The 24,932-nt window shown below is 36.8% G+C and overlaps 1 protein-coding gene across 4 annotated transcripts in view; it reads left to right on the top strand.

Moving 5' to 3' along the window:
* The first annotated feature begins 2,761 nt into the window (after positions 1–2,761).
* The window catches only part of nmu (neuromedin U), a 77,068-nt gene continuing 54,897 nt past the window's right edge, over positions 2,762–24,932 (top strand). The window contains exon 1 of one of the 4 annotated variants that reach the window (XM_039750872.1): positions 2,762–3,020. In XM_039750872.1, coding sequence (XP_039606806.1) covers positions 2,900–3,020 — 121 coding nt within the window. In that variant the 5' untranslated portion in view covers positions 2,762–2,899. Of the gene's footprint in view, positions 3,021–3,069; positions 3,141–24,932 lie in introns of those variants that run through there. The other 3 variants (XM_039750873.1, XM_039750875.1, XM_039750876.1) reach the window with 3 other exon arrangements.

Below are 24,932 nucleotides of genomic sequence, written 5' to 3'. Positions count from 1 at the left end.
CATCAAAAGTAAAAAACGTTTCCACTTACTTGTCAGATGCTTGGATTTTGTTGATCACCACTACTTGTCACTTTGTACAACAGCGAAAAATCCTTTTTGAAAATAAAGCCATTCTGTACACTTTACATACCTGAACAGAATGTTGTGGGTGGACAAATCACAAGATTTGGAATGGACGATGGACAGTGAAGCGACGCTTCACTTCCACAAATACTGAACCGGCTGTATCTCTCCTGATCAACAAGAAGCTTTTTGTCCAGAGACTGCGAACTGGTGAATTCTTAAGCCTGCTGGTGCATTTATGTTTTTATGTTATTTATTGGTTTTATTTTTACCAGTTTTCATTTTTGTTTACATTTATTTCTTCATTTTACCGTAACAGCTGAAAACACACAATATTTTGAAAATAACTTGTGCCAGAATACTGTTTTTGTTAATTTTAAACTTTTCATCTCTCTCTCTCTTTCTCTGAAAGGCGATTGTTGAAATGGGTCAGTCTGCTTGATTTTAATATTTGACAGGGAGACTGCACTCTAATGACTGTCAAATATAATTCTAAACATAGGCATTGCATACTTTGTCCCCCTCTCCTTCTCAGTGTGGTTTCTGCTGCTATCCTTATTTTATGTTTTTACACTATGTGCTACTCTTGTCTATTATCAATTCAACTTGAGGCAACTCCTAAGCTTTGATGTTACATTTTAGTTTTTACGTTGATTTCCCTCAGAACAAATTGATGGGATCTGAACAACAAAATCTAGGGCCCCCTCTCTCCTAAGTCTGCTTCTGGTGGTTACCATCCAATACACTTACTGATTGGTAAACTGCATCACTAGCAACAACAACAACAACATTTATTTATATAGCACATTTTCATACAAAAGATGTAGCTCAAAGTGCTTCACAGGATGAAGAAAGAGAAAAAAGACAAAATATAAAAAATAAAATTAGGCAATTCTTATTAACATAGACTGCGGTGGGCTGGTGCCCTGCTCGGGATTTGTTTCCTACCTTGCGCCCTGTATTGACTGGGATTGGATCCAGCAGACCCCCATGACCCTGTGTTAGGATATAGTGGGTTGGATAATGGATGGATAATTAACATAGAATAAAAGTAAGGTCCAATGGCCAGGGAGGACAGAAAAAAAAACTCCAGACAGCTGGAAAAAAAAAATAAAATCTGCAGGTTTTCCAAAGCCACAAGACCCCCTAGACCCCTCTAGGCAATCTACCTAACATAAATGACCTTAATCAGTCCTCATGGTTTTCAGGTTTTACATGGAAGAACTTGATGATGAGGGTCATATGGACTTCTGGCCTTTAAGCCATCAACATAGGGACTTCATGGTGCTTTGATCAGGTGGTGGTGGTGCAGATCACCACCACAGAAAACCGGAAAAAGAACAGCAGAGAAAGTAAGGGTTAGTACGGATTTTGGAGCCATCATGAATGATAATGATAATTAAATGCATATACAGAATATCAGGATTAAACTAAAATGAAGCTATGAGAAAGCCATGTTAAAATAATGTGTTTTTAGTAGTTTTTTAAAGTGCTCCACTGTATTAGCCTGGCAAATTTCTATTGGTAAGCTATTCCAGATTTTAGGTGTATAACAGCAGAAGGCTGCCTCACCACTTCTTTTAAGTTTAGCTCTTGGAATTCTAAGCAGACATTCATTTGAAGATCTAAGGTTACAATTTGGAGTGTAAGGTGAAAGACATTCTGAAATACAGGATGAAGCGAGATTATTTAAGTCTTTGTAAACCATAAGCAGTATTTTAAAGTCAATTCTAAATGACACAGGTAACTAATGTAGTTACATCTACATCACACCTTGATTAGCTAGACACTACCTGATTAGTTTGATTCAGGTGTACCACTGGTAGAATTTAACAAGTTCGTGGAATGGCTGGCATATTACAAGGAGGAATTTGGTTCATTCTGGACATCTCATAAGATAATAAGCTTCTGGAAAAATCCTTCGTATTTTTTTTAACAGTGCTTACTTGTGTTTATTGAGCAAAGAGCAATTAAACACCCAGACCTTAAAAATAATTTTCTTGGATGGCCAAAGACTTTTGCACGGTACTATTTGACAAAATATATTTATCAAATATGTAAAAAGTACAACTTGAGAAAATAATATAAATATATATATATTAAAAAGATAATTTTCAAAATCCATGTGAAAGTAGAGACATGCATTTACAATAGAATAGATCAGAATGGAATAAATGTCCATGCCTTGGACCTGGCACTTGTCTTGTGTATGTTGCTGCTCCCTGGCCCTGCTTTTGGGGTTCAAGAAACTAAAAAAAGAACCGAATGATTCAGTCTGTCCGATTTATGTCAGTCAAGTTAATAAATTATTATTTTTAACAACTACACAGAAGGTAAATCATACCAGGCATAGGAAGTATGGGACATTCCGTTATTAGGGGACACAGTCTAAGATGAGATCGCTGCACCCCACTTTGGTTTTCCGTGAGTCGCAGCTCCACGCGCGCCCCTGTTGCCTAAGCCCGCGTAAAACGGAACCAGTGCCACCGGCAGTCACTCATTTCTTTGTGGAACATATATATTGTCTTGACACTTTGAAAAGGGATACTTCTGTATTAGTTATCTACAAATTTCTTGGAAACGTAACGTGAGTAATTGTTGAATCACTGGAAATAAAATCGCCAACAAATCCCACTCTAATGTCGTTGGGGGTGCACGGGCGCGGAGGTGGGGGGATCGAACGTGACGCGGTCTGGAGTTGATGTTTTTCCACATGTGAAGGTGTGGTCTCGGGCTTTAAAACTGTTCTCATATTCAGGAGGCTAAAAACGTCCAACACATAAACGCTCAGAACAACAAGAGAGAAGCGACTTGCCGAACAGCCGAAGATCTCAAGATGCTGAGCTTCAGTCCTTGTCAGCACAGATACGTCGAAAGCCGCGGCGGGAGGAGCCCGCAGTGCACCCTCACTTTCGCCGCGCTGCTGCTGCTTGTGTCCGCGCTGCCTGCCTGCAGAGGTAAGGAAAAAAAGAGAGCCGAACCATTGGTTCAGACGTCATCTTGGGGGATTTAAATTCCTTGATTTGTGCGGTTTAGTAACTTCTAGATTTACGGCAGTCCGGGTGTGCGTAGAGCGCGTAAGTAAAAGAGACTTTTTGTTTTAGTTGTAAAACTTCAGAGATTCGTTTGATTTAAAATGCAGTTAAGAGATTCTAATTAAAAAATAAAATGCGGTGCAAACGGAATCAGTGCTAATAACTGCGAGTGACCAGCGGCTGCGCGAGTGGACTCGGAGTTTGAAGTTACCACTGCGCTAAGGCGCTATTCGTTTAAATAAACTGAATATAAAATATTGAAGGTAAAGGAAACAATACGACAAAATAACATTTGACAATCTACAGCATGTTATTTGACTCAAGATTTTTAGAAATACCATTCTATTTCTATCTGATTATTTGTGCTATTGCTTTGAAGGGTTTATCCTTAAAATTATGTTATCTTAAGTCAGCCATTACTATCACTTATTAAATTTGAATCATGTAGAGTTCACCGTTAGATCAATTCATAATCGGTATTGTTCCCAATGGAATGTTAGTGTGGTGGCGCAGTGGTTAGTCCTGGATTCACTGATACATTTTTTCATGAGTTTGTATAGACGTTGCCCTCAATAGAGGGTGTGGGTGTATCAGAAAGTGTGCACAGTGGTGTAGGAATTGGCACTAACTCTAGACAGAAAAATACTTTATAAAAAATGGAGTTATCACTGGGTAATGGTGAAAAAGGTACATTATTTGCACTACATATGAAGCCCTGGGCAAGTATATGTCTTTCCCAAAGCCTGCCTCCACACACACTGCTACTCACCAGATAACTTGACACACAAATTTCTGGCGATGTGGCAAGAAAAAATGGAGTGCCCACCCAAACACAGAGACTTCTGAACTCCAAATCAACAATGGATCCATTAGGTAGAACCACTGAGCACTCTTGCCACCATCTTGCAATTTATGTATGTATTTATTTTGAATCACGGGGCATAACTGTGGGTGGGTGAGGAATGCTTAGTGTCCAATCAATAGGATCATCTGGGGACCATTTAAAGTAAAATTTTAAAAAGTAATAAAGTTTTAGCTTATTTTGGCATTTAGTTGCCCTCCATATCTAAATACTCGCAGCAGGATGACATCCCAGAAATGGCACATCTTTAAACTAAACAAAGCAAAATGCGTTATAGTGGGACAGTGATGGCTGCATTAGTAAAACAAAAAAAAAAGGGTGACGGTATAGTAAATGGTTGAGTTATTTTATTTCTTTTGTACATTATCAACACTAATAAACATTGCAATAAATTTGAAAACAGGTTCATACTAAAATTGTAAGCCTGTTTAATGAGAATGGAACCAGCCGTGGTCCAGTGGTAGGTGATTTTGTAAATTGGGGTGACGAGTCTTTTCCGCAACTTAACATTACAAAAGCTAAGAAACTAATAATTAATTTTAGAAGAAACATCATTTGCTCACAAAAATCAATAATCAAAAGACCAGACAGTGGAGCTTGTTGAAAGTTGTAAGTATCTTTGGACAATAGTAGACCCAAGACTGTCTTTCAATCAAAACACAGAAGTGGTCTGTAAAAAAGTATAACCGTGATTCTACTTTTTAAGAAAGCTGAGTCTCTTTGGTGTGAATTTAAACATTATATTTAAATATGTATCTCCTATTTTTATATATATATATATAAATATGTATCTCCTATTTTTATATATGTACAGTATATAAATATGTATCTCCTATTTTTTGGCATAAAAAAGAATTAATCAAATACATGTATTAAAAATGAGTAGTAAAATAGCAAGATCTCATCAGTCAAATCTGACAGACTCGCCTGTTTAATAAATTGTTATTACAGAAAACAGAGTTTATTCTGTCAGACAGGACTCGCCCATTATATACACCATTCCAGGTTTTGCCAGTTCAAAGTTTCAAAGATTAATGGAAACCAGGTCAAATATTCCTTCATCTTAACTGCTATTAAACATCTAAATAAGTTTTACTTTAATGACCATCAACAGATTAAATTATGGCCTTTCAATTATTATTCGGTTTAGTCAGTCAAGTCTTAATATTGGTATAATTTGTATATCTGGTGTCATACTGCATCATGTTAACAGCTACATTTTATTTATTTTAACAGTGTATACTTGACAGCTGAGTTCTTTTTTGATGTGCTTTTAATGTTATCATAGTGTCTCTCAAACCTACTGATACATTAAATTCCCCCTTGGGACAGTAAACTTGAATTGACTTGAATGTTCCATGTGGGCTTCTTCTTACAGTCCAGAGTCTTACTGGATACTCTAAAACAATCCTCATGTCTGTCAGTGTGCCCTGTTCTAAACTGGGCACTGGGCACTGGAGGATTGGAAAAAACAATCACCTGGTTTGATGGATTCCAGCTATTATTGATTGGCATAGCTAGTAAGTCCAGGAAATGGCAAAAAAAACCAAAAACACAAGCCCACATGCAATCTCAAAAATAAGGGTGCCAGAGTGGTTCTTCAGAGCAATGCCACAGGGAAACCATTTTTGGTTCCCAAAAGAGCCATCAACATAAAGGTTCGTGTTAAAGGCTCTATGTTGTATATAACCATGAACAAATGGTAACAGACTTGTGAAATACAAATAAGTCATGATTTTGAAAGGACACTTCCTGCATACCGTATTGCAGGCTAAGTACGGGGTTTCTCAGTCTGTTGTCATACATTAAAGACTTCAGTTTGTTTTTCTACATACACTGTTAGGAAGTTTTCAAAGAACAAATAACCAGCTTCTTATGCAGAGAACCCGTCCCAGAATAGGATGGTGCTTTGTCAAGCAATGGATCTATGAAGAACCACACAACCAAATAAAGAACCATTATAATGCCATTAAAGAACCAGTATTTTTAAGAGTGTGGATACAACAATGCAAGGTGGTGGTGTTTGTGTAATAGTGTATGTGCAGCACAAAATCTTCAATATTAAATTAAAACCTGGCATTGGGAGTATGTATTGTTGTTTTATGCAAATTTTCAAGTATTAAATTAGCACCCGAGATTTTGCTTTGTGTGGCGTGTTTATGTGACTCACACACAAGCAAATCTGTGTATAAAGGCAGCATTGTAATTAAATGTCACTGCTGATCTCTTGTATTTCTTAATGACAGCACTGCACTGATCTGTCAGTCATCTTTTTTATTAGTGATATAAATAATCCATGCCACAAGGATAGCAATGTCCTGAACAGTGAAGTTAACACAGTTGTGTTCAAGGTCAACTGGTCTCAACCCACTGAAACATCTATGGGTTAAGACAGAATGAGTTATTCGCACTAGAGACAGGCCACCATGTAAATAAGAGTGGTGGTGTAGATTTGGGCCAACAGTCTTTTGCAAACTATCAGCACTTTATTGACTCAATACCATATTTTTCTGAGTAAAAGTGTTCTCTGACTTGTCATTGGGTAAGAATAACAGATAAAGTGACCATGCGCTATATACAGTCTTGAATATTACAGTACAATTCAGAGCTCCATCACTGCTTTCCGTGATTTAGCTTTTTAATGCTACATTACAGACCTTTGCATAAGGAATCTCAGAATTGTGACGGGGTTTCAGGGTTTTGCATGTGTTGCTAAGGTTTTTTATACTGTGAGTAGCAGGAGTGACGATGGAGAACAGTAAATAGCAAGAGTTTGATTATGCCGTAGCACATGAAAGATGTCAAGGTGGTACATGATTTAGGAGGTATCATGGGACAGACAACATCATTTGGTATGACCACTGTTCTGGCAGTAGCTCCTGTTGGAAACTCAATTTGGAGAAAATGTCTATGAGATAGGGAGAGAATTCCCAGGGATATTCCGTTTAATGTTCAATTCTAAATGAAAAGTTTTATTACGGGGTGGCACAGTGCCGCAATGGGTAGCGCTGCTGCCTTGCAGTTAGGAGACCTGGGTTCGCATCCCGGGTCCTCCATGCTTGGAGTTTGCATGTTCTCCCCGTGCCTGCGTGGGTTTCCTCCCACAGTCCAAAGACATGCAGGTTAGGTGCATTGGCGATTCTAAATTGTCCTTGGTGTGTGTGTGTGTGTGTGTGTGTGTGCGCACTGCGGTGGGCTGGCGCCCTACCCGGGGTTTGTTTCCTGCCTTGCGCCCTGTTGTTAGGATATAGCGGGTTGGATAATGAATGGATGGATGGAAGGTTTGTTACAAATTACAATAAAAAAGGAACTATAGTCTGTTAGTCTCCATTCTGTGTGGAAACTGTTCCTCGAACATACATCGACATCCAGTCACATCATACTTTAAATATCACGAAGACCGAAAGGAGCAGTCCAACGACAGTCAGCCAGAAGCTAAGCACAAAAATAGAGCAGAGGTTAGATGTGATGTCACAGTACTCCCAATCCTCATGTGTGGCTAAGGATTTGAGTTGATATTTTAGGGATATAGGGAAATAAACACATTTAATGATGATGCAGCAAACAGGCTATTGGAAAAGCTTCATTACATTACAGGCTCAGGAAAATTATGGAAAAAAGGAAAAAGTCAATCTTTTGCATAATGTTGAAAAATAATCAGTTACATTTTACTGGTAATTTGGTTTAAGGAGTTCCGAAAATTATTTAAATTTTCATTCTGTCAAAACCCTTGAGACTTTAGGCACATTAGATGTAATCTACTTAATTGTGAACATTCGTTCCTGTAACGCTAAAGGTGTGCACAGTAGTTTGGAGTTGGGAGAAAGCCAGCCTGACACAACACATACAGATGTGTCTTTGCTGCTTAGAAGCTGTCCCATCAGTACTGTGGGGGAGTTCTCCTTAGTAGCCCACCAAGCTGAAGGAGCAGCTTCCTTAGCATTCTCAATTGTTTGCTTTTACAGTGCCTTGTACATCTGTATTGTTAACATAGAATATTTACAAAAATGAAACATTTTCATAAAATTACTCCAACAGGAATTATTTATGCCATTTTAGCATTATTCTGTTGTTTTCAGGTACACATTTTGATTATGTTAATCATAAACACTAAAGTCCTTATTTTGCAACACTATTTTCATTACATTTTAATGGTTTGTGTTAGTAAAACAGAAACAGATATGATTTAAAAGTTTTATTCAAAAGTTCACGGATGACCCTGTTCAACAATCCTCCATGCTGTTTGAGAAGGTACTGGCCTTCTATGACATAAACTAGTGTTTCTTAATTCTAGTCCTGATCCCGGAAAAGTTTTAAGTATTCCCTGCCCCAGTACAGGATCAAGTGTGCTGGCACAATCAATGTTCAGTTCACCTACTGCAACATGATCAAATCACTTTCTTATGACTTGATTTACTAGATTGAAACTAGTTTTGTTTTGACTTAACACGGTATAATCACATTTTAACTTTAAGCATAAAATAAATTGAAACCAAGTGATGTGCCTTAATATATTCAATAGAGACTCATTATTTTTCTTAAGTGTACTATTTCTATGAAGTTTAGTATTTGATTAGCCAAAGTACCCAACATTGCCAATATAAATACATAGTGAAAAAGTTTCTTTTGCTAAACACCACCCACAATTAGGCAATTGAGGCATACTCTTAGACAAAAGCTGTTCTCCAGCTAGTAACTGGACATTTTCATAATCTTTCTATATAATACGCTACCGTGGCTGTTCGTTTCTCTGTCCAGGATTTTAAATCACCTGTAGCTCGCAAGCCATTTGACCTATTGACTTGAAATTTGATACACGTATACTACATGACGTCTGCTATCCGTTTTCTGGGTAATGATTGACCTCCATGGTTATTCTTCTTTTTATTTTTATTTTATTTTATTCTAGAATAAACTCTCGGCAGTGTGCAGCAGGGCGGCTGTGCGCCACATGCGTACAGCCGCAGTTCTCATCCTTGCCACCTTCGACCGTCACTTTCCCTTCCTCTTCATATCTTAAATCATTCTTGAGGCAGATTGAAGATTTAAGTGCCAGCTTAAGTGAAAAATTAAAAAAGCATACTAACTAATTGCAACACAAACACTGACTTAATCAGTTTTAATGTGAAATGATGCCGACGGAACAGTGAAGAAAGGGTGGAGTAAAGAAGAGCTTCTCAGGAAGCAGCAAGTGTATCAACCTCTGAGCAAACGAATGCTAAATGTACAGAGAAAGAGGATGAAAACTACAAGTCAAGTGTATTCACTGTACGTTAACGTGCAGTACCCCGTTACTGGTATATCATAATTATTTATTCATAATTTACAATTTAATTTAGTAAAGCAAACTCCAGAGTTAAGTAATGTATTGAAAATTTTATGTGAAGTATATTTCAACCTTTTAAAGAACAGGTTTTGAAAACAAAATACAGTAAATCTGAAATGTAAGCCACATACTGTAGCTTTAGTAGGTGTCGTAGATCCATTTTAGTTAATAAATATTTTGTAACAAAGTGTGTAGTACTGTTAAACATTTTACTTTATACTGTGGGGAACACGCAATTGCTAACAAGTGTTTCCTTCATTCATAACCTTTTGCTGAAAGCCAACTTCTTCAACCAAAAGGACACTCTAGAAGAAGAAAAGTAAATTACAGTTAGATCTGTTATTATTTAAGGCTGCACTACATTCCAAAGTTTTGAGGAAGTGTTTGACATCTGTATAGTTTGTTTTTTTAGTTTATCAGTATTATTAACTTTTATATATTTTAAAAAAATATTTTATTGTTTATTGTGATTGTAGCATGTGAAATAAAAGAAGGTGTAAAGAGCAATATGTGTCTGAACATTAAAACTTCTTTTATTATAATAACTTCTTAATGATCTTCTTGATTTTTGATTCTCATTTTGTTTTCTAACTTTGAAACTCTTGCTTCTGTATTAGTTTTGTTGAAATATCATTATCACCATAGTTTTTCTTCCCACTGCCTGATAAAAACCAAATTCCCTGCTAGATCTTCACAACAAGAGTTTCTGCTTCAGTATAATGAAAGTAAGAGTAGGAATTTGAATGCTTTCGTTAGTTGGCAACATAGCAGAATACTAGGACAAGCAAGACATCAAATATTGTCCCAGGATGTGGCAGGTGTTTTATTTTGTTCAATCCCTCCAAACCTGGCCAACCTGAACCAATTCAAGCATGACACACAGTAAAGATGACTTCAAAGCCATAGAAGTTTAAGTATATCCTATTTATTACAGTCCACTATCCAAGTAAAATGTGCAAAAACAGACAGAGCAAAGCAAAGCACTGCCCAGGTAAATATCTCTAAATTACTAGAAAGAATCAAGAACCAAAAAGACACCAAAAAGGCAGAAACAATGAGAACTGAATATTAAATACAAATCAGAGTTTGACAGAGGCTTTCACAAATGCAGAATACACAATGCTAGTACAAAGGCCTACGTTGAATTGTCCTGTCATGTGGCTGCTGCATATCCACAGCTAGAACCAACTAGGGGAAAATGAGAGACAAACAAAAAAATCATGGTGCCACCACAGTATAAGGTGTTAGTAGTTTTAATTTCTTGAGCATTAAATAAATGGAAGTGGGCTGAGTATTAAGCATTGTGATTTTTTTTTTCATGGTGAAAGCCAAACATGACACCCAGGTATAGATAACTGAGGCCCTGTAGTGGAAGAGGGTATACTTTCTAAATAGTTTCTGTTAGATTTCTCAGTTTCTGAAATCTTCTCTTGGCAGATCTCTGTAGGAAGTTTAATCTGCCTTCATAAGTAGATAGTTTGGGAGGGATAGAGGGAATGCCAGGATAAAGAGTGCTCTCCCTTATGGATCCAGTGCCCAGTCAGTAAGAAGGGATTATGTGATTGAAGAAATACTGGAAGTAGACTGTGAAATATAAGTGGTTAGGTGGTATAATGGTGATCTGCTGTACTGCTCCTCACTCTGAATACTTTGGTGCTATCCCAACAATCAGAACAGTGAGTAGCCTCATTGTCCCAGAGGCTTTCAATTCTGGATGGGGTGATTTTAGTGTGTAGTTTGCATAGCCTACCTGTTCTCACTTTGCCATCCAGGAAATTACAAACTTCATAATTGCAGTAGCTCTGCTGGTTATGAAAGTGATGTAGAAGCCCAAAAGTTCTTAAAGGCACCTGCTCCTTTGAATGGAAGAGTTAGACCATTGTATGCTTCTGTCATGAATATGAACTGGGTCTGTATCCTTTCTTCTGTGCTTACATTTGTTCTTTGATTAAGTGATCGCAGTTAGGCAGGGCATGGGTGTCTTATGCAGCATTCCCTATTTGTAGCTCCGAGTTGTGATGTTTCACCTTACCGCTTCATGGCTTTCACATGGGATTTGGAGAAAGGTGAGGTCGCTGTTGATTTGTTACTTGGTGTGCAAAAAAATGGAAGTGATGATAAATAGCAATTTTGTAGAAATAAAGAGAAAAATAAATGTATTAAATGAAATACAATTCATCCAAATAATGGTATTTCAGTCTGACTAGGTTATATGTTTTAAGTTAAAGTATTGACTACAATGAAAGGTCGGTGTTTCTTCATAACTAGGACAGTTTGAGTAGCTTTGTTTTGTCCGAATTGTCCTTCTCGTAGCTCTGAGTTGGTACAGCCTTCATGTAGAATTTCTGATCAAGAGCATACAGACGCAGTATTATACCCATGAAAGTCAAGAGCCTAAGCTGAACAATGAGAAGACGCAGGAACAAAGAGAAGACATCAGTATATTGATAGATTATGTACAACAGGCAGATAATTCAACAATCAAGCCAGGAGCCCATTTGATAAACAGGCTTGAGGTGAAGGCTGTCACCAGGCAACAACAAAAAGAAAGTGAGACTAAGGGAAGAGACGAACACAAAGCATTAAAATAGGAAAAGTTTGTTTTTACTTATTACTTGGTTTGGTGTCTGCCATGAGATCCACTTCCCTAGAGTACTGTTTAAATATAATGTTATTTCTGATAAGTAGAGTTTATTTTATTTTGGACAAGAGTTCCCACTGGAAGGTGCCCTTTAGCTTTAAGGTTCATTGTTTTTTCCTTCTTCAGTTCTTTAAAAAGCAGGGAGGGTTAATATTGTAAATGCAAGTGTTGAAAGAAGTATAATTCCAGTCTGAAAATATATTAAGCCTCTGCTCTTACAAATTTAAACAGATTTTAAAAAATATGAAACAAAGGAAAGATACTTAATACGAACAGATTAGCTCAGTACATTTTCTTGATCTAAACAGCATCTGCAGTCATCCTGGTTACCGATTTGACAAAAACATTAATGTAGACTCTGATACAGGGGATATTTGGTTAATAAGAGAAATCTTAGTGAAGTTAGTTGATGAAATTGATTTGACTTAATCCATAATATTAATTTCACTTTATATCAATTAAAACACAAGACATTTGACAAACAAGATGGAACCTATTAGTCCATCAAGCTCATTTGAATATGCTTTCCTTAATTTCCACTGATGTCTTCAAGTATGTGATTCACTATACTGTATAGATGAAAGAATTCTGTGCAATCCAGCTTATCACAGCCTTTTAGAATTTTGGAGACCTGAATTAGGTCCACATGCATCCTACTCTGTTTCAGACTAAAGAATTTATCTCCCAGAGTCTATCAGAGTGCGACTTGCAGTTGTAATGAGCAGCGGTAATTTCTTGGGAGTTCTTCTGGATGCATCTTTGAACCTAAAATCTTTGAATTTGATATTAAACTTTATTCCGTAATGACATTTTGTTTTCTGTGGGTACCGCCATTTTGAGTTTAGTTTATGTACTGTTGCTAGCCATGTTTGCAGTTGGAGATTACTGCCCATGATGTCACAAGTTAAAGAGTATAAAGGTCAGCTCAACGATGTCCTGCTTATCCGAGTTAGGATAAAAAGAGTGTTTGGTGAATGAATCTTGTTATATAAGACTTCCTGGTACAGTATTTGAAAATGCATTGTTTCTTTAAACTTTTGATTTTTCCTTGCATTTTTTACTTGACAATCAATCTGTTTGCTTTCTTTGCTACAACCATATCACAAATTCCCAACAATATTTTATCTCCTAATAAATTTCATGAAAGGTTGTACTATGTTGTATCAATTTTAGCTGGAATAATTTTTTCCTGATTTCAATACATTTTGTGGAGCGTTTTTGGTCAGGGAATATTTTGGAATTATTTTTAACTCAATATAATTGTATTTGAATGTTTTGCATTTTCATGTGCAGTGGCACATCTGTTTATACTAGGGTGGCTTCAGGTTTTCATTCTAATTCTTTACCTAATCAGTGGCCAGCTTTTGCTGCTAATTAATTAATTGCCTTAACTTTCATTAACTTATATTTGAAATTCAGACCACTCGTTTTCTTTTTTGTTAATTAGCAGCCCAATAAAAATGAGATACAAAATAAACCATCACATGACCAGCAACCTGCGTCCATCAAACAATATCTAAAAATCTAACTAAATAAGAAAGTGTCAGGAAGGAAAACCTGAAGTCACTGTACTCCTCCAGGATCAGAGCTGGCCACCTCTGTTTTATATAGTCATTGCCATGTTTTAGCACTGTAGGTCGTCATCTCTGTGATGATTTAAAAGATGATGCTTTGTTTCCTTCAACATACAAGATTTTGGATAAAAATCTGAAAAACGATTTTAAAAAACATTAATTTTTGGTTCTATTGTTGGTTTTTGACTTTTGCTTTAGTTTTCTACTTAGATTTTTGGATAGCGATTTGATTGGTTAGTTTCATAATTCAAGTAGGCCCTAGTGTAAGGTTTGTTTCTTCTGGTTTTTAACTTTTGTTTTGCTCCTGATTTCTGGTTTACTGCTTGCCCCTTTTGATTTGGTTCCTAACTTTTTTCTGATCTTTCTCTTTTGACCCCCTGCTTCATATGACTATGTTTCATTTTTGAACCGACCATCTCCTGGTCATTTTCACTCTCTCAAAGTAACTCTCCTTGTGTTAAACATGTAGCCACTCAGATAGCCGACCCCTCATGCTGCAGAAAAGCTAGGCTGTAAGGATTGCAAACAAGACAACACTCCATTAAATGTGAGGCAGGAGAATCTGTTTGGAAGTAAGTAACTTCCACAGATCTTGTTTCTCCTCCATCTTCTTCTGCTGCATTCAGAGAGGTGGCCAGTATCAAAATGATACACCACTCGATGGATCATGCAGAAATAATGGGGACACTCCCTAGCTACAATCACATATCTAAGGGTTGATCCAGCCTTTTATATTGTTGGCCTTCAGAGTGTTTCTGAAGTGTTTCGGCTGGCCACCTTGCATTCTCTAACCTCAGTTCAGCTGGGAGCAGAGGACTTTTTTGGGTAAGCAGTAGATGGGCTTTCTGATATAGAGGCCCATACAATGGAATTGGTTCTGCAGGATCGTGATTTCAGTACTTGCCATCTTTGCCTCATTGAGTACATTACAATTACTGAAGCAATTATCCAATTTGATACAAAGACTTTTTAGAGGCCGATGAAATCTCTCAAGAGGGGCAGTAGCCAAGTAATCTACTCTCTTTAGTTTGAAAATATTGATATGTTGAGATGTTCAGCTTTGGTGCTTTGTTTTTCATTCTTCAACATCTTGTTAGTGATCTAATGAGGTGTACATGTAAGTCCCTGCTCCAAGCTTACATATGTTATCTCTGCAGGAATACCATTTGAGCTGCAAAAACTTGTTTATTTATTAATTTGCTTAAAGGTTATCTTTTTGGTTTGGTGGTTCACATTTTGTGCATGCTTAGGAACCACTTGAAGAATAATCTCTCACTATGGATTCATGCTTCAGCAATTCTTCCAAAGTGCTCTTTACAGAGTTACAATATGGGGATGTAATTTTATAGCAAAGTTATACTTTGGGACCAAGTATTAATATTGGAAATCAGAAAAACTCTAGCTTTCTTCTCCTGTCACTTTATTTATTCATCTTCTCATTTGAGTCACTGGTCTTCCTCACACTTTTCTCATGCACAGAATGCTTGTTTGCTTACAGTCCAGGAGGGCCTGGATTTTGGTATCATAATCATGCTATTTTATTATTATGAGCACCTAATCCATTCTGAGCACAAGCAAATTACCAGGAGATAGAGTGAAGCACAGAACTAAAAGAAAGGAACATGGTTTAAGTTCACAAAATGAAATCCCACCAGACACCAGAACAAAAGTGTAAAAACAGAAGCAAAGCAAAAAATAAATAAGATTGTAACACTGTCTTAGGTTTCTTTCCCTAAACAAAACTAAAAATAAAGGTTTGCTCTTAAGAAAAATCCATCACAGGGATACCAGAAGATGTGTGCTGCCATTGACACATATCTGTTAGATGACAGCTGAGCAGATTTTCACACTTTATGTAAGTAAAGGGCAGACATTTATGTTGAACAAGAAGACATTCCTAAAGTTCAGCATTTTTTGTGGTTTATTGAAAGGGTCTACCATAGAGTTTCTTCCTTATTTACTTTTGGGCACCGTTGATGTTTGCAGATAAGCCATATAAGGCAGAGGTCTATAAAGCAAAGACTTGTTAAGTGTTTAGCCTCTATGAGAGAGAAGCCCTTAAGGCCACTAGAACTGATGATTACATAGTCCAGGATTTGCCACTGTTTCAGGTATGTAGCGTGTTGTCTAATGTGTTTTCTTCTGGTGGAATCAGGGTGTAGGTAATTATATGATTATGTTCTGTCAGGAGATGCCATTTCCACATCTTCCTTGCTAATGGTACCCCACTATAAACTGGAGTCTCACCCAATCATTTTGTTCCAGTCTCTCAGCAAGATCTACTTGCCTTTCTTGGGCATGGTGGTCAGTACTGTGCGCAAATAGATGTAAAACTGTTCCGTGATGTTCTGATTGGTAACCAGTGCTAGCACATAGGCTCAGACAATGGTGGCCGACTATAGGCCCAGACAATGATGGCTGCATACTAGTTATTAGATAGATAGATAGATACTTTATTAATCCCAAGGGGAAATTCACATAAGCTGAACATAAACAGTTATTAGGCACTTTAATTTCAGTGGAAAGGCAGGTAACTTGGCCAAAAGTCTTGTTCTTGATATTAAAGTGATTTCCATACACAGATCTTCTGCCAGCAGTCTCTTATGAAAGAATGACCAGCCATTTAACCTTTCTCCTGTCATCTTGTTTAGGGCTGCAGTGTTGATGTCATAACTCTAAAATTATCTTAAAGTAATTTTCTTAGTTTGGGTCATAATCCCATAGGGAGATAGTGAATGCAGATCAGGGCAAGCTGACGGGCATAACTGAAACTTTTTTATTAAAGTCTGCAATTAAAGAACAGTCAGAAAATCAAAACAAGGAAGACAACTTATGTATTTTCAATATTAGAAATTAGTTTAAACAATTTTTTCATTTGTGTAGTAAGAAGTGGTTTTGCTTCTTGTCTAACTTTAGATTTTGACAGTTTTTAGCCACAATAATAAATGACGGCCACAGCACTTTGTATGCTTGAAATGTTTGTCTGATAAAATGTAAAAACACTGCAGATTAACTTGTGACATCATCTAGTAAAGTGATATTCATGTGACATCTTATATTTATAGACTATTCACATTTGAGCTACCACATTATTTAATGTGAACAATAGGAACTACAGTACAATGCAAAATAATTCTGTTTGGTTGATTTCTGCTTCCCAGTAAGTACATGCTGCTGCACATACAGTAAGTCCACTGAATATGTTGTACTGTCTTTTTGTGCTTTTGGAGTAGAAACTAACAACAGCTTTCTGACCTATATTTATTTCTACAGATTGGTAGTAACATGTTACAGTACATTTAGTCTGTTATTTGTACTTAAGTACATTTTGAGAAACGTTGTACTCTTCATAGTAGTTTTTGGCCATCGTACTTTTAACTTTTACTCCTGCACATTTATAAACAAAACATATCCTGTTGTGTAAACAACATAAAAAATATGTTAATATAAATAAACCATTTCAATTCAACTCAAAATAAAATGTAATTTAAATCACAAAGAAAATCCTCAACATGAAAAGCTATAAATTGAATAAAATGGCACATATAAAACAGTCCTAAGCCCTCTACAGTACCACTTTTGTCACTATTTTCATTTAATTTCATGTTGCCATTTTGATAAGGTATTTTTTGTTTTGTGATTGTTGATTTTATTTGGCAAAGTTGAAAATAAGTCAGTATTTTAAAATGTGTAACAAGTAACATATAAAGTAGACCCACACAACCCCACATCCCTAGTTCTAAGCAGTACAACCAGGAAACTGAGGCTGCACTAACCTATCACACTTTCCAGGGAGCCATACACTTTCCAGGAAGTCCCTACATCAAGAGTCCTTGCACATATAATATTTTAGTTGTGGGGCCAGCCTGTTTCCAGTTATGAATGAACTTACTGAATGCTTCATTAATTCAATGGCCAATTTGGTTGTGCCACAATGGCCATTTTGAAGCAAATACCCCCGATTTTATGATTTCATCGCTCCAAAGGTATATGAGATGGAAGCTTGCTATTCTTAGTGTCCAAGATTCTGGATTCTCAAAGATAACTAAACACTTTCATTGTGTTAGAAGTGTATGTTTAAGTACTTTAGGGCTAATACTTTCACATGGTGTTTTGAAATTGCTGTTATTAAAAGTATTGGGCTAGTTAGTTGTTTGTTTTGATCTCCTGGTTCTTTGACTCCTCTCAAGTTAACTTTTGCCTTTGAATTTGTCCATTTTATCTCCTGGTCCTGCATAACATTATCCCTCTGCCATTTTCTTATTATTTTGGCAGAACATTTAATTTAGTGTTGTATACCAATGTTACCTTCAGGTTCCTTATTTAATAGCTTTACCAAAATAAAAAATGAAAGTGTGTTGAAGAAATGTTGATGTACTTTGAAATTTGTGAAAAACCATGTAAGAAATGTACCTTGACATTAGACCAGACCTTTAGACTTGACCTTGGAGGCATTTATTATCTGGATTTACCAGGGTTAAATTAAACATTGTATTTGAAACAAGCATCCTGAGGTAAATGCACCTGCTGTGAGCAGTGACCAAGAAAAAAAAATTACAAATCTGGGGTAAATACATATTCAGACGTATAATATAGCTCACTTACAACACTGGCACATTGAATACTGCTTAGTTTTAGTTTCACTGCAGAAAATTCATGAAAATAATTACATCCAATAAGGCTGCAGTATGTGGTGGGCTGGCTCCCTGCACGGGGTTTGTTTCCTGCCTTGTGCCCTGTGTTTGCTGGGATTGGCTCCAGCAGACCCCCATGACCCTGTAATTAGGATATAGCAGGTTGGATAATGGATGGATAGAAGGCTGCAGTATATTAAATGCTATAAAAACCACATGAGCAACTTATATTTTGTGACTGATGATTGTTGCGATTATTAGTTACTAATTACAAAGAACAGATTTTGTGCATTATTTTAAAATTTTAGTGCTCTTTTACGTTGTTACTGTTGTCTTACCATTTCATTACTGACGTCTTTATGATGCCATATTGAGCTCTGCATGGTTTCGTATTTCTTTTATTGTTGGCAATGATGCTCGCTGCTGGCCTAGTTATTCTCAGCAGCATGGTGTTTGACATCCAATTGCTGTTATTATTTAGGGCAGCTTTGCTGTACACCAAAAGTCCAGGTTTCTGGTTAACAACAAAAAATCTAACTTTGTGATAGAAAAGATATCTGTAGGGAAAGGACTAAAATGTACATTTTGAGTTTTTGGTGATTAAGGCTCCTTCCTTTCTATTCTGCCTCGTTTATTAATCATTCTTAGGTTTTTTCCTTGGTCTCTCTCTCTCTCTCTCAAATTTTTATAATTTGGGACATGCACTTTAAAGATCACAGGTGCTACACTTGTACACAAGTGTCTTTTTTTTAGTAGAATCTCAGATTCATCAACATGCACACATGAATATGCTGAAGCAATTGTCAGGAGTTTGTTTTATGCTTTCCCTGTTTTTTTTTTTTTTGTTTCATTTTTGGAACTTCTATTGATGTTTTTCTCATTATTGATCTGTTTCTTTGTTATGGTGGTGACTTCAAATAAACACAATTTTGGATTCTGTTCTTGGATGGTCACCACCATTTTGTGATCATTTTACACAACTTCACTCATCTTCTTTATGATTGCTATGCCCAGTGCTGGTCAAAGATAATAATGGTAGGGCACAGCTTCTGGCACCCTAGTGTTGAATCATTTTTAAATAAAACAAACTTTGTTATAGTTTCAGTTAGGAGAAATCAAACCCAATATAGTGTTAGGATCTTTGGGTCTTAATCTTCTTTGTTATAACAATATTTTTGCCTTTTCCTTCTGGTCTGGTTGCTCTGTTTTCTTGTCTTTTGTTCGATTTCCCCACTTCACCTGCCCCTTAGCTATATTTTTGCCCCTTCCCCTAACATTACTTTTCCATTCCCTAATACAATTCTTAAATAGGATTAATTTCTCCTTTTGTGTTTTGGTACATAGTGTCTCTTATAAATATTATTACAAATAATGATTTACACAAAACTTTAGTGAAATGCAGTTTGTTGTTTATAAATACACTTTTTAACACTAAAAAAATGCCAATATGTATATATCATTTGATCAATGGGTCCTTCTACTTCTGATTATGGCTCATTGTTATTGTTTCTAATTAGCATTTCTTGAGGCAGCACAGTGGCAGAGTTCTGGGTTTGCAGTCATGTTGAGCATTACCTGTAAGGAGTTTGCAGCATCTCCCCATGTCTATATGTGCCTCTGATAATTCTTGTTTACCTCATGTATCCCAAATATATGTGTGATGCATCACTTGGTGAATCTAAATTGTTCAAATAGCATAATGATTGAGTAACTGAGTTAAGATGGACTGACACCCTGCTGGCATACTGGCTAAAATGTGTGATATCTGTCTTCACTATTCACATCCATACAATCCACAGTTCATTTCAAATTTCTTACACATTTTTATTTATAATATGCATTTTTTACCTCTTCTGATAATTTAGTAGTTGTTACATTTTGATTCTTTAATTCTTTTATAGAATGTATAGGTTTCAAGGTGGATCAGAGTTATTGTCTTCTGCATAAAACCTGATCTCAGTCACCACTCCCAGCATCACTGCACAAGGCTTCTAATATGCCTAGTAATTATTAGAAGATGGTTTGACAGGAATTTAATAAATAATTTCTCAAAACTGTTATTTTTTTTTACATAATCCCAAAACGTAACAAAGATGTGCTAGTTAGGTTGACTAGTGATTTAAATTTATCATGGAGTTAGTGACAGTAGGTCTGTGTGTGAGAGGGTAACTGCTGTCCTGTGATATACTGACTCACTGTGCAGGTTGGCTCCTGGCTTGCACCCACTGACCCCTAAGACAGTCCAGGAAACGGACAGATAAGTGAACAGTCTGTATAGGGTAGGTCCTTTTGTGTTACCTGTTTTGGAGTGAATTCTGTACAAAGTAATGAGTTTTTCTCCATTTAATGTGGTCCTGTTACTTGTATATTAATTACAAATCTTAATTAAAATGATTAATCACCTTCTAAACTACTGTGTTCAATTGTATGTTGAAGGGAAAGTAAATACATACATCAATCAATTAATCATCCTGTCACATAGCATTATTTCAAGTTATCATCATATAGAGTTACTTACAAGGTAATTCAACAGTCATTGATCAATGCATTGAAAAGACTAAACAGAGACAGTGTAATTAACACAATCAGGCAGCATAAGGAGCAACATAAGTTCAAACAAATAGATGTTAAAGAGATTGAACTAGCTTTACCAATGGACATGAAGAGAGCCCCTCAAAGTGGTTGCATTGAATGAGCCTTAAAATACCTGATTAAAATATCTGCCATAAATAGAAGTTTGTATAGCCTAACTGAAGTGCACAAATAGCGGCAAAAAGGTTTATTAACATTTATGTAGGGAACTAAGATTAACATTTTGATAGGTAACCTGATTTTTGAAAGGTCCAACCCAAAATAGCAAACAAGAGTCCACAAACAGACAAAAATCATCGGTTTTATTAAAAAAAAAAAATGAGAGCAACATGAATAATATAAAGTGTAAACACCAGTAATAAAAGTACAACACCCTAAATTACTGATTCTTTTCATTTTGCCTTTTTTTTAAACTCTTACTTACTTATTATCATTTGCCTGCCACCTTTGTCCAAGGCGACTTTGAATATCTGAAATACAGTTAACTACATTTCTTTAGTTACATTTCTTTTTTTATCCAGTTAGAGCACATGCAGATGAAGTGAATTGCTCATTGTCACACAATGTCAGTGGCAGAAATTAAACCAAACCCTCATGTTTGCAAGTCCAAATCCTTAACCACTGTGCTACACTTCTATTTACCTCATTCTTATCCACTTATCCTGATGAGGCTTACAATGGCAGCACACTAAGTGGGTCTGATCAGGCTTCTTTATCCTCAGCAATTACTTGAATCACCACCTTGGGAACTCCCTGAAACCCCTGTGCTAGCTGAGATACATAATTTCACTAGCAGGCCATGTTCTTTGTCCAATGAGCTGTATCTAGTACATGTATTGTGGGAGGTACCAAGGGTGCATTCTAACTTCATGCCAAAACCACTTCAACTTCAGGTTTTGAGAGATGGAGGTTTAAAATAAAAAAAAAAATATTTTAAAAAGTACTATACATGTCTGAAAATGAATTAATTAGACTTGAAAAATTATAAATTATACATATAATGTTTTAAATATAATTATTATTTACAGAAAGTAGCCACTTGGTAGTGATTTCCTCTAAAGGTGTTTCTTAGTTGCCATTATTGCTCCTATTGAGTGATGTTCTGGTGGAACCTCTCTTCATGTTCATCAGAGACTGCCTCCATGTTCTTTCCGAAAAAAACTTCCAGGTCAATTGGAAGTCCCAGAGAGCAGGGATTATGTATCCCTGTAGCACCCCCTGGTTCATGACAAGGCTGCTCTATCAGACTCCAGTTCAAAGCATGCCTTGTCGGTGTCTGCACTAGTAGCATTGCCCGTAGGCTGCCATTTGTTGTGTCAGGGAAGCCCGTAGCCTTACCAGGTGATCTCCCGCTGTCCTTCCGTCCTACTGGTCTCCCAGCCAGGTAAGGAACCAGAGCCCATCCCAGCCAAGATGGCCGCATATGTTTGCTCTCCATCACATTGCCTCCCACACCTCAGCTGAGCCTTGAAGGATGAGGCACCCAATCCAGTGAGGGGCACACTTCTTTGCCAACAGATGTAGTCCTCACAGTGTACCTGACGTCTTTCTGAAATAAAAAAACAACAGTCAGTAAAGGAAATGTCCTGTGTTTAGCAATCTTTGGCTGCTCCTTACGTCTTATATGGGCAGTGCCTCCAACTATGACCAATTTCATGACATTCAAAGCATTGAAAGTTCCTTCATCAAATGTTTTGTCCTGGGGGTTTAGAATCAGGATAGAAAACCAGGCTTGACCCTCTGTTTTGTGGATTTCAACACTCCTGTTGTGTTCTACGCGCTCATTGGGGTAAGAACAACAGGACCACATGACCCTTGGTGTTCTTTCTCTCAATTATTAGGACAACATGACTTTTTACCACAATTACCCATTTCAGTTTGTGGTAGGGGAACAGTCTGAGATATTCTATGAATAAAAGATGGACCCCTGGCTGTCTGTACTGCTTTTTTGTGACATCACAAATTTTGTAGAAGTCTGAGTAATTTAGATTCTGGCATTAATATAGTGGCCTTTATTACTCTGAACTACTTATTTGTAGTTGTGACTTGGGCACCTCAGTCTAAACTGTCATTTCTTTGACTGATGGTTCAAGTAGCAAGAGATCAACCATCATACATTTATCTATTGTAGGAACTGTAAGTCTAGGACCCCTTCGGTCTGCATTCTGTTTTCCCTGCCCAGTATGACCTCGGTAGTCTGTGCTACAGTGTCTACTGTAGGTACAGACAGGGGTACATCTTCAGTCATATCTGTCAAAACAAATGCTACTGGGTTCCCTTCACATTTGTCAAGGGCCACTTCGCAGTGCATTTCTTTATGACATAGTACACCAAGACCACTCATCTGTGTAGTCAAATCGACATTGGTAAGCAATCCTATTCCCTTATGACATAATTACCTCTCAACTGCCTCCAACGAACATTGTATCCAAATGTTTTAGAATTTACAGTAGTGTCCGTATTGACTAAAGCAGGTTGTATAACTTGACGATCATGCGGAGTATTCTGCTATTTGTCAGACGACTCCCCAACCTTTTCGCCCTGTGGCTGTGAGGTCAAAAATCCTGCTCTCTACTGGTGCATGCTCAGACGGTTTTCTGGAGGCATTTCGGGAAGTGTGGTCTATGGGAGGGTCTTTATCTAGACCTGTTTGTCTCTGTCTTTTCCAATTTATTGACGTATTGCAGACATAATTCCCAGAACTTACAGGTATTGCTACTATGAGAAGTAGAATCACTCACCTTAACTGTTTATTACAACAGAGAGGTGTTGTGAGATCTGAAGATTGGTCTTCTGTTTGCCATTACACATATCCCTGGGATTCTCGGGTTTAGACATGTGACCGTCATCCATGGATAGGGATTACAGATGCTCCTGGCTTGACTGGCTCAGCCGCTTCTCGTCAACATTTGGCCTGGGAAAAAATAGATGTGGCAGGCTGCATGCCATGTGCTGTGTGACTCAGAGATATAAAAATTATACTGTTCTCCAGCATTCACTGAGAGCACCAGTAAGCTCGTCTTGCTGGTGTGAAACTTGTCCACTTAACCTCTCAGTGCTGGTGTTTGTACTATTCATTGGCATGAACTAAATCTTTATCTTCCTCACTTCCAACCAGATAGCTCCATAGTTGAGCTATGACCAAGTGTCTGGTTCATTGCAATATTTCCATTTTCTTTGATTTTTTTTCCATGTTTAGGTGAAAAAATAGTCACGTTTAATTATTATGTTGGCTAGTATTTGAATGTCGGCCACAAGAAAAAGTTTGTAAATAGGTTCCTGTAAAAAGATGGTTAGGAATCCTGCTAACTATGCCACCTAGGACCAGTAAAGTGGCATTGCAGCACCCCAAACCTCAGACACCACCACCCAGACACATGTCCTGGGTTCAAATAAATGATTTATTATCAATACCTCCTTTATGTCTTTCCACCCAACTCCATGGCATTTCCCAATGGAAGTACTTCTGGGTCAATGTAGCAACCCCTGGTGGCACTCATGGGACACAAGAGTGCTGTACACTTTGAAAATTTAATTCAGAAAATGAATGAATTGGAAGACTTAAAATGGTTCAAGCAATATATACAGTTGTCAATAGTTACCTGAAAAATTCAAAAATGTTCTATGCAACATGTGCATGTTACTAGAACTGTGTGATTTTGATACTGAGTCCAATTTTTTTTTATTTATCCTTTTACAATTTTTACATTGTTTTTGCATAATTAGTTGTGTAGGCAACTTATGTTTTCTATTAAAGTGATATTTTTATAGTTAAACTGGAGTTATTGTGTCTATTTTTATTAACAAAATATGGGCTTATTGTTCAGTGGCCATAAAAATACTAAAATAAATATAATTCGGTTAAAATACATATTTTTTAACTAATAAAACGTGTACACAAAATATTTATCAATAATGCATGTGGTATGAAAGACAATAAAATGCTTGTCAAAACTGCAATCCATGGTCCTATCAAAATGTCTATTAAATGTTAATCAGAATATACATGGCTAACATGTTTGATAAGTCTACAAGTAAAATACACAAATATGGCTCCTAAACTAACAAACCTGTTGTTTACTAAGCAATTATGGCATATTCTTCTTTATCTGTTCTTTATTCAATTAGAAATGTGAGCTGCTGTGCGAAACACAAGCTTGTTCATCACCCACACTCAGACAAGGAGTGTACACGTATTGATTAAA

The sequence above is a fragment of the Polypterus senegalus genome, chromosome 4, assembly GCF_016835505.1.
Source record: "Polypterus senegalus isolate Bchr_013 chromosome 4, ASM1683550v1, whole genome shotgun sequence".
In the NCBI taxonomy this organism is placed as follows: domain Eukaryota; kingdom Metazoa; phylum Chordata; class Cladistia; order Polypteriformes; family Polypteridae; genus Polypterus; species Polypterus senegalus.
This window is presented reverse-complemented; position numbering and strand designations above follow the sequence as displayed.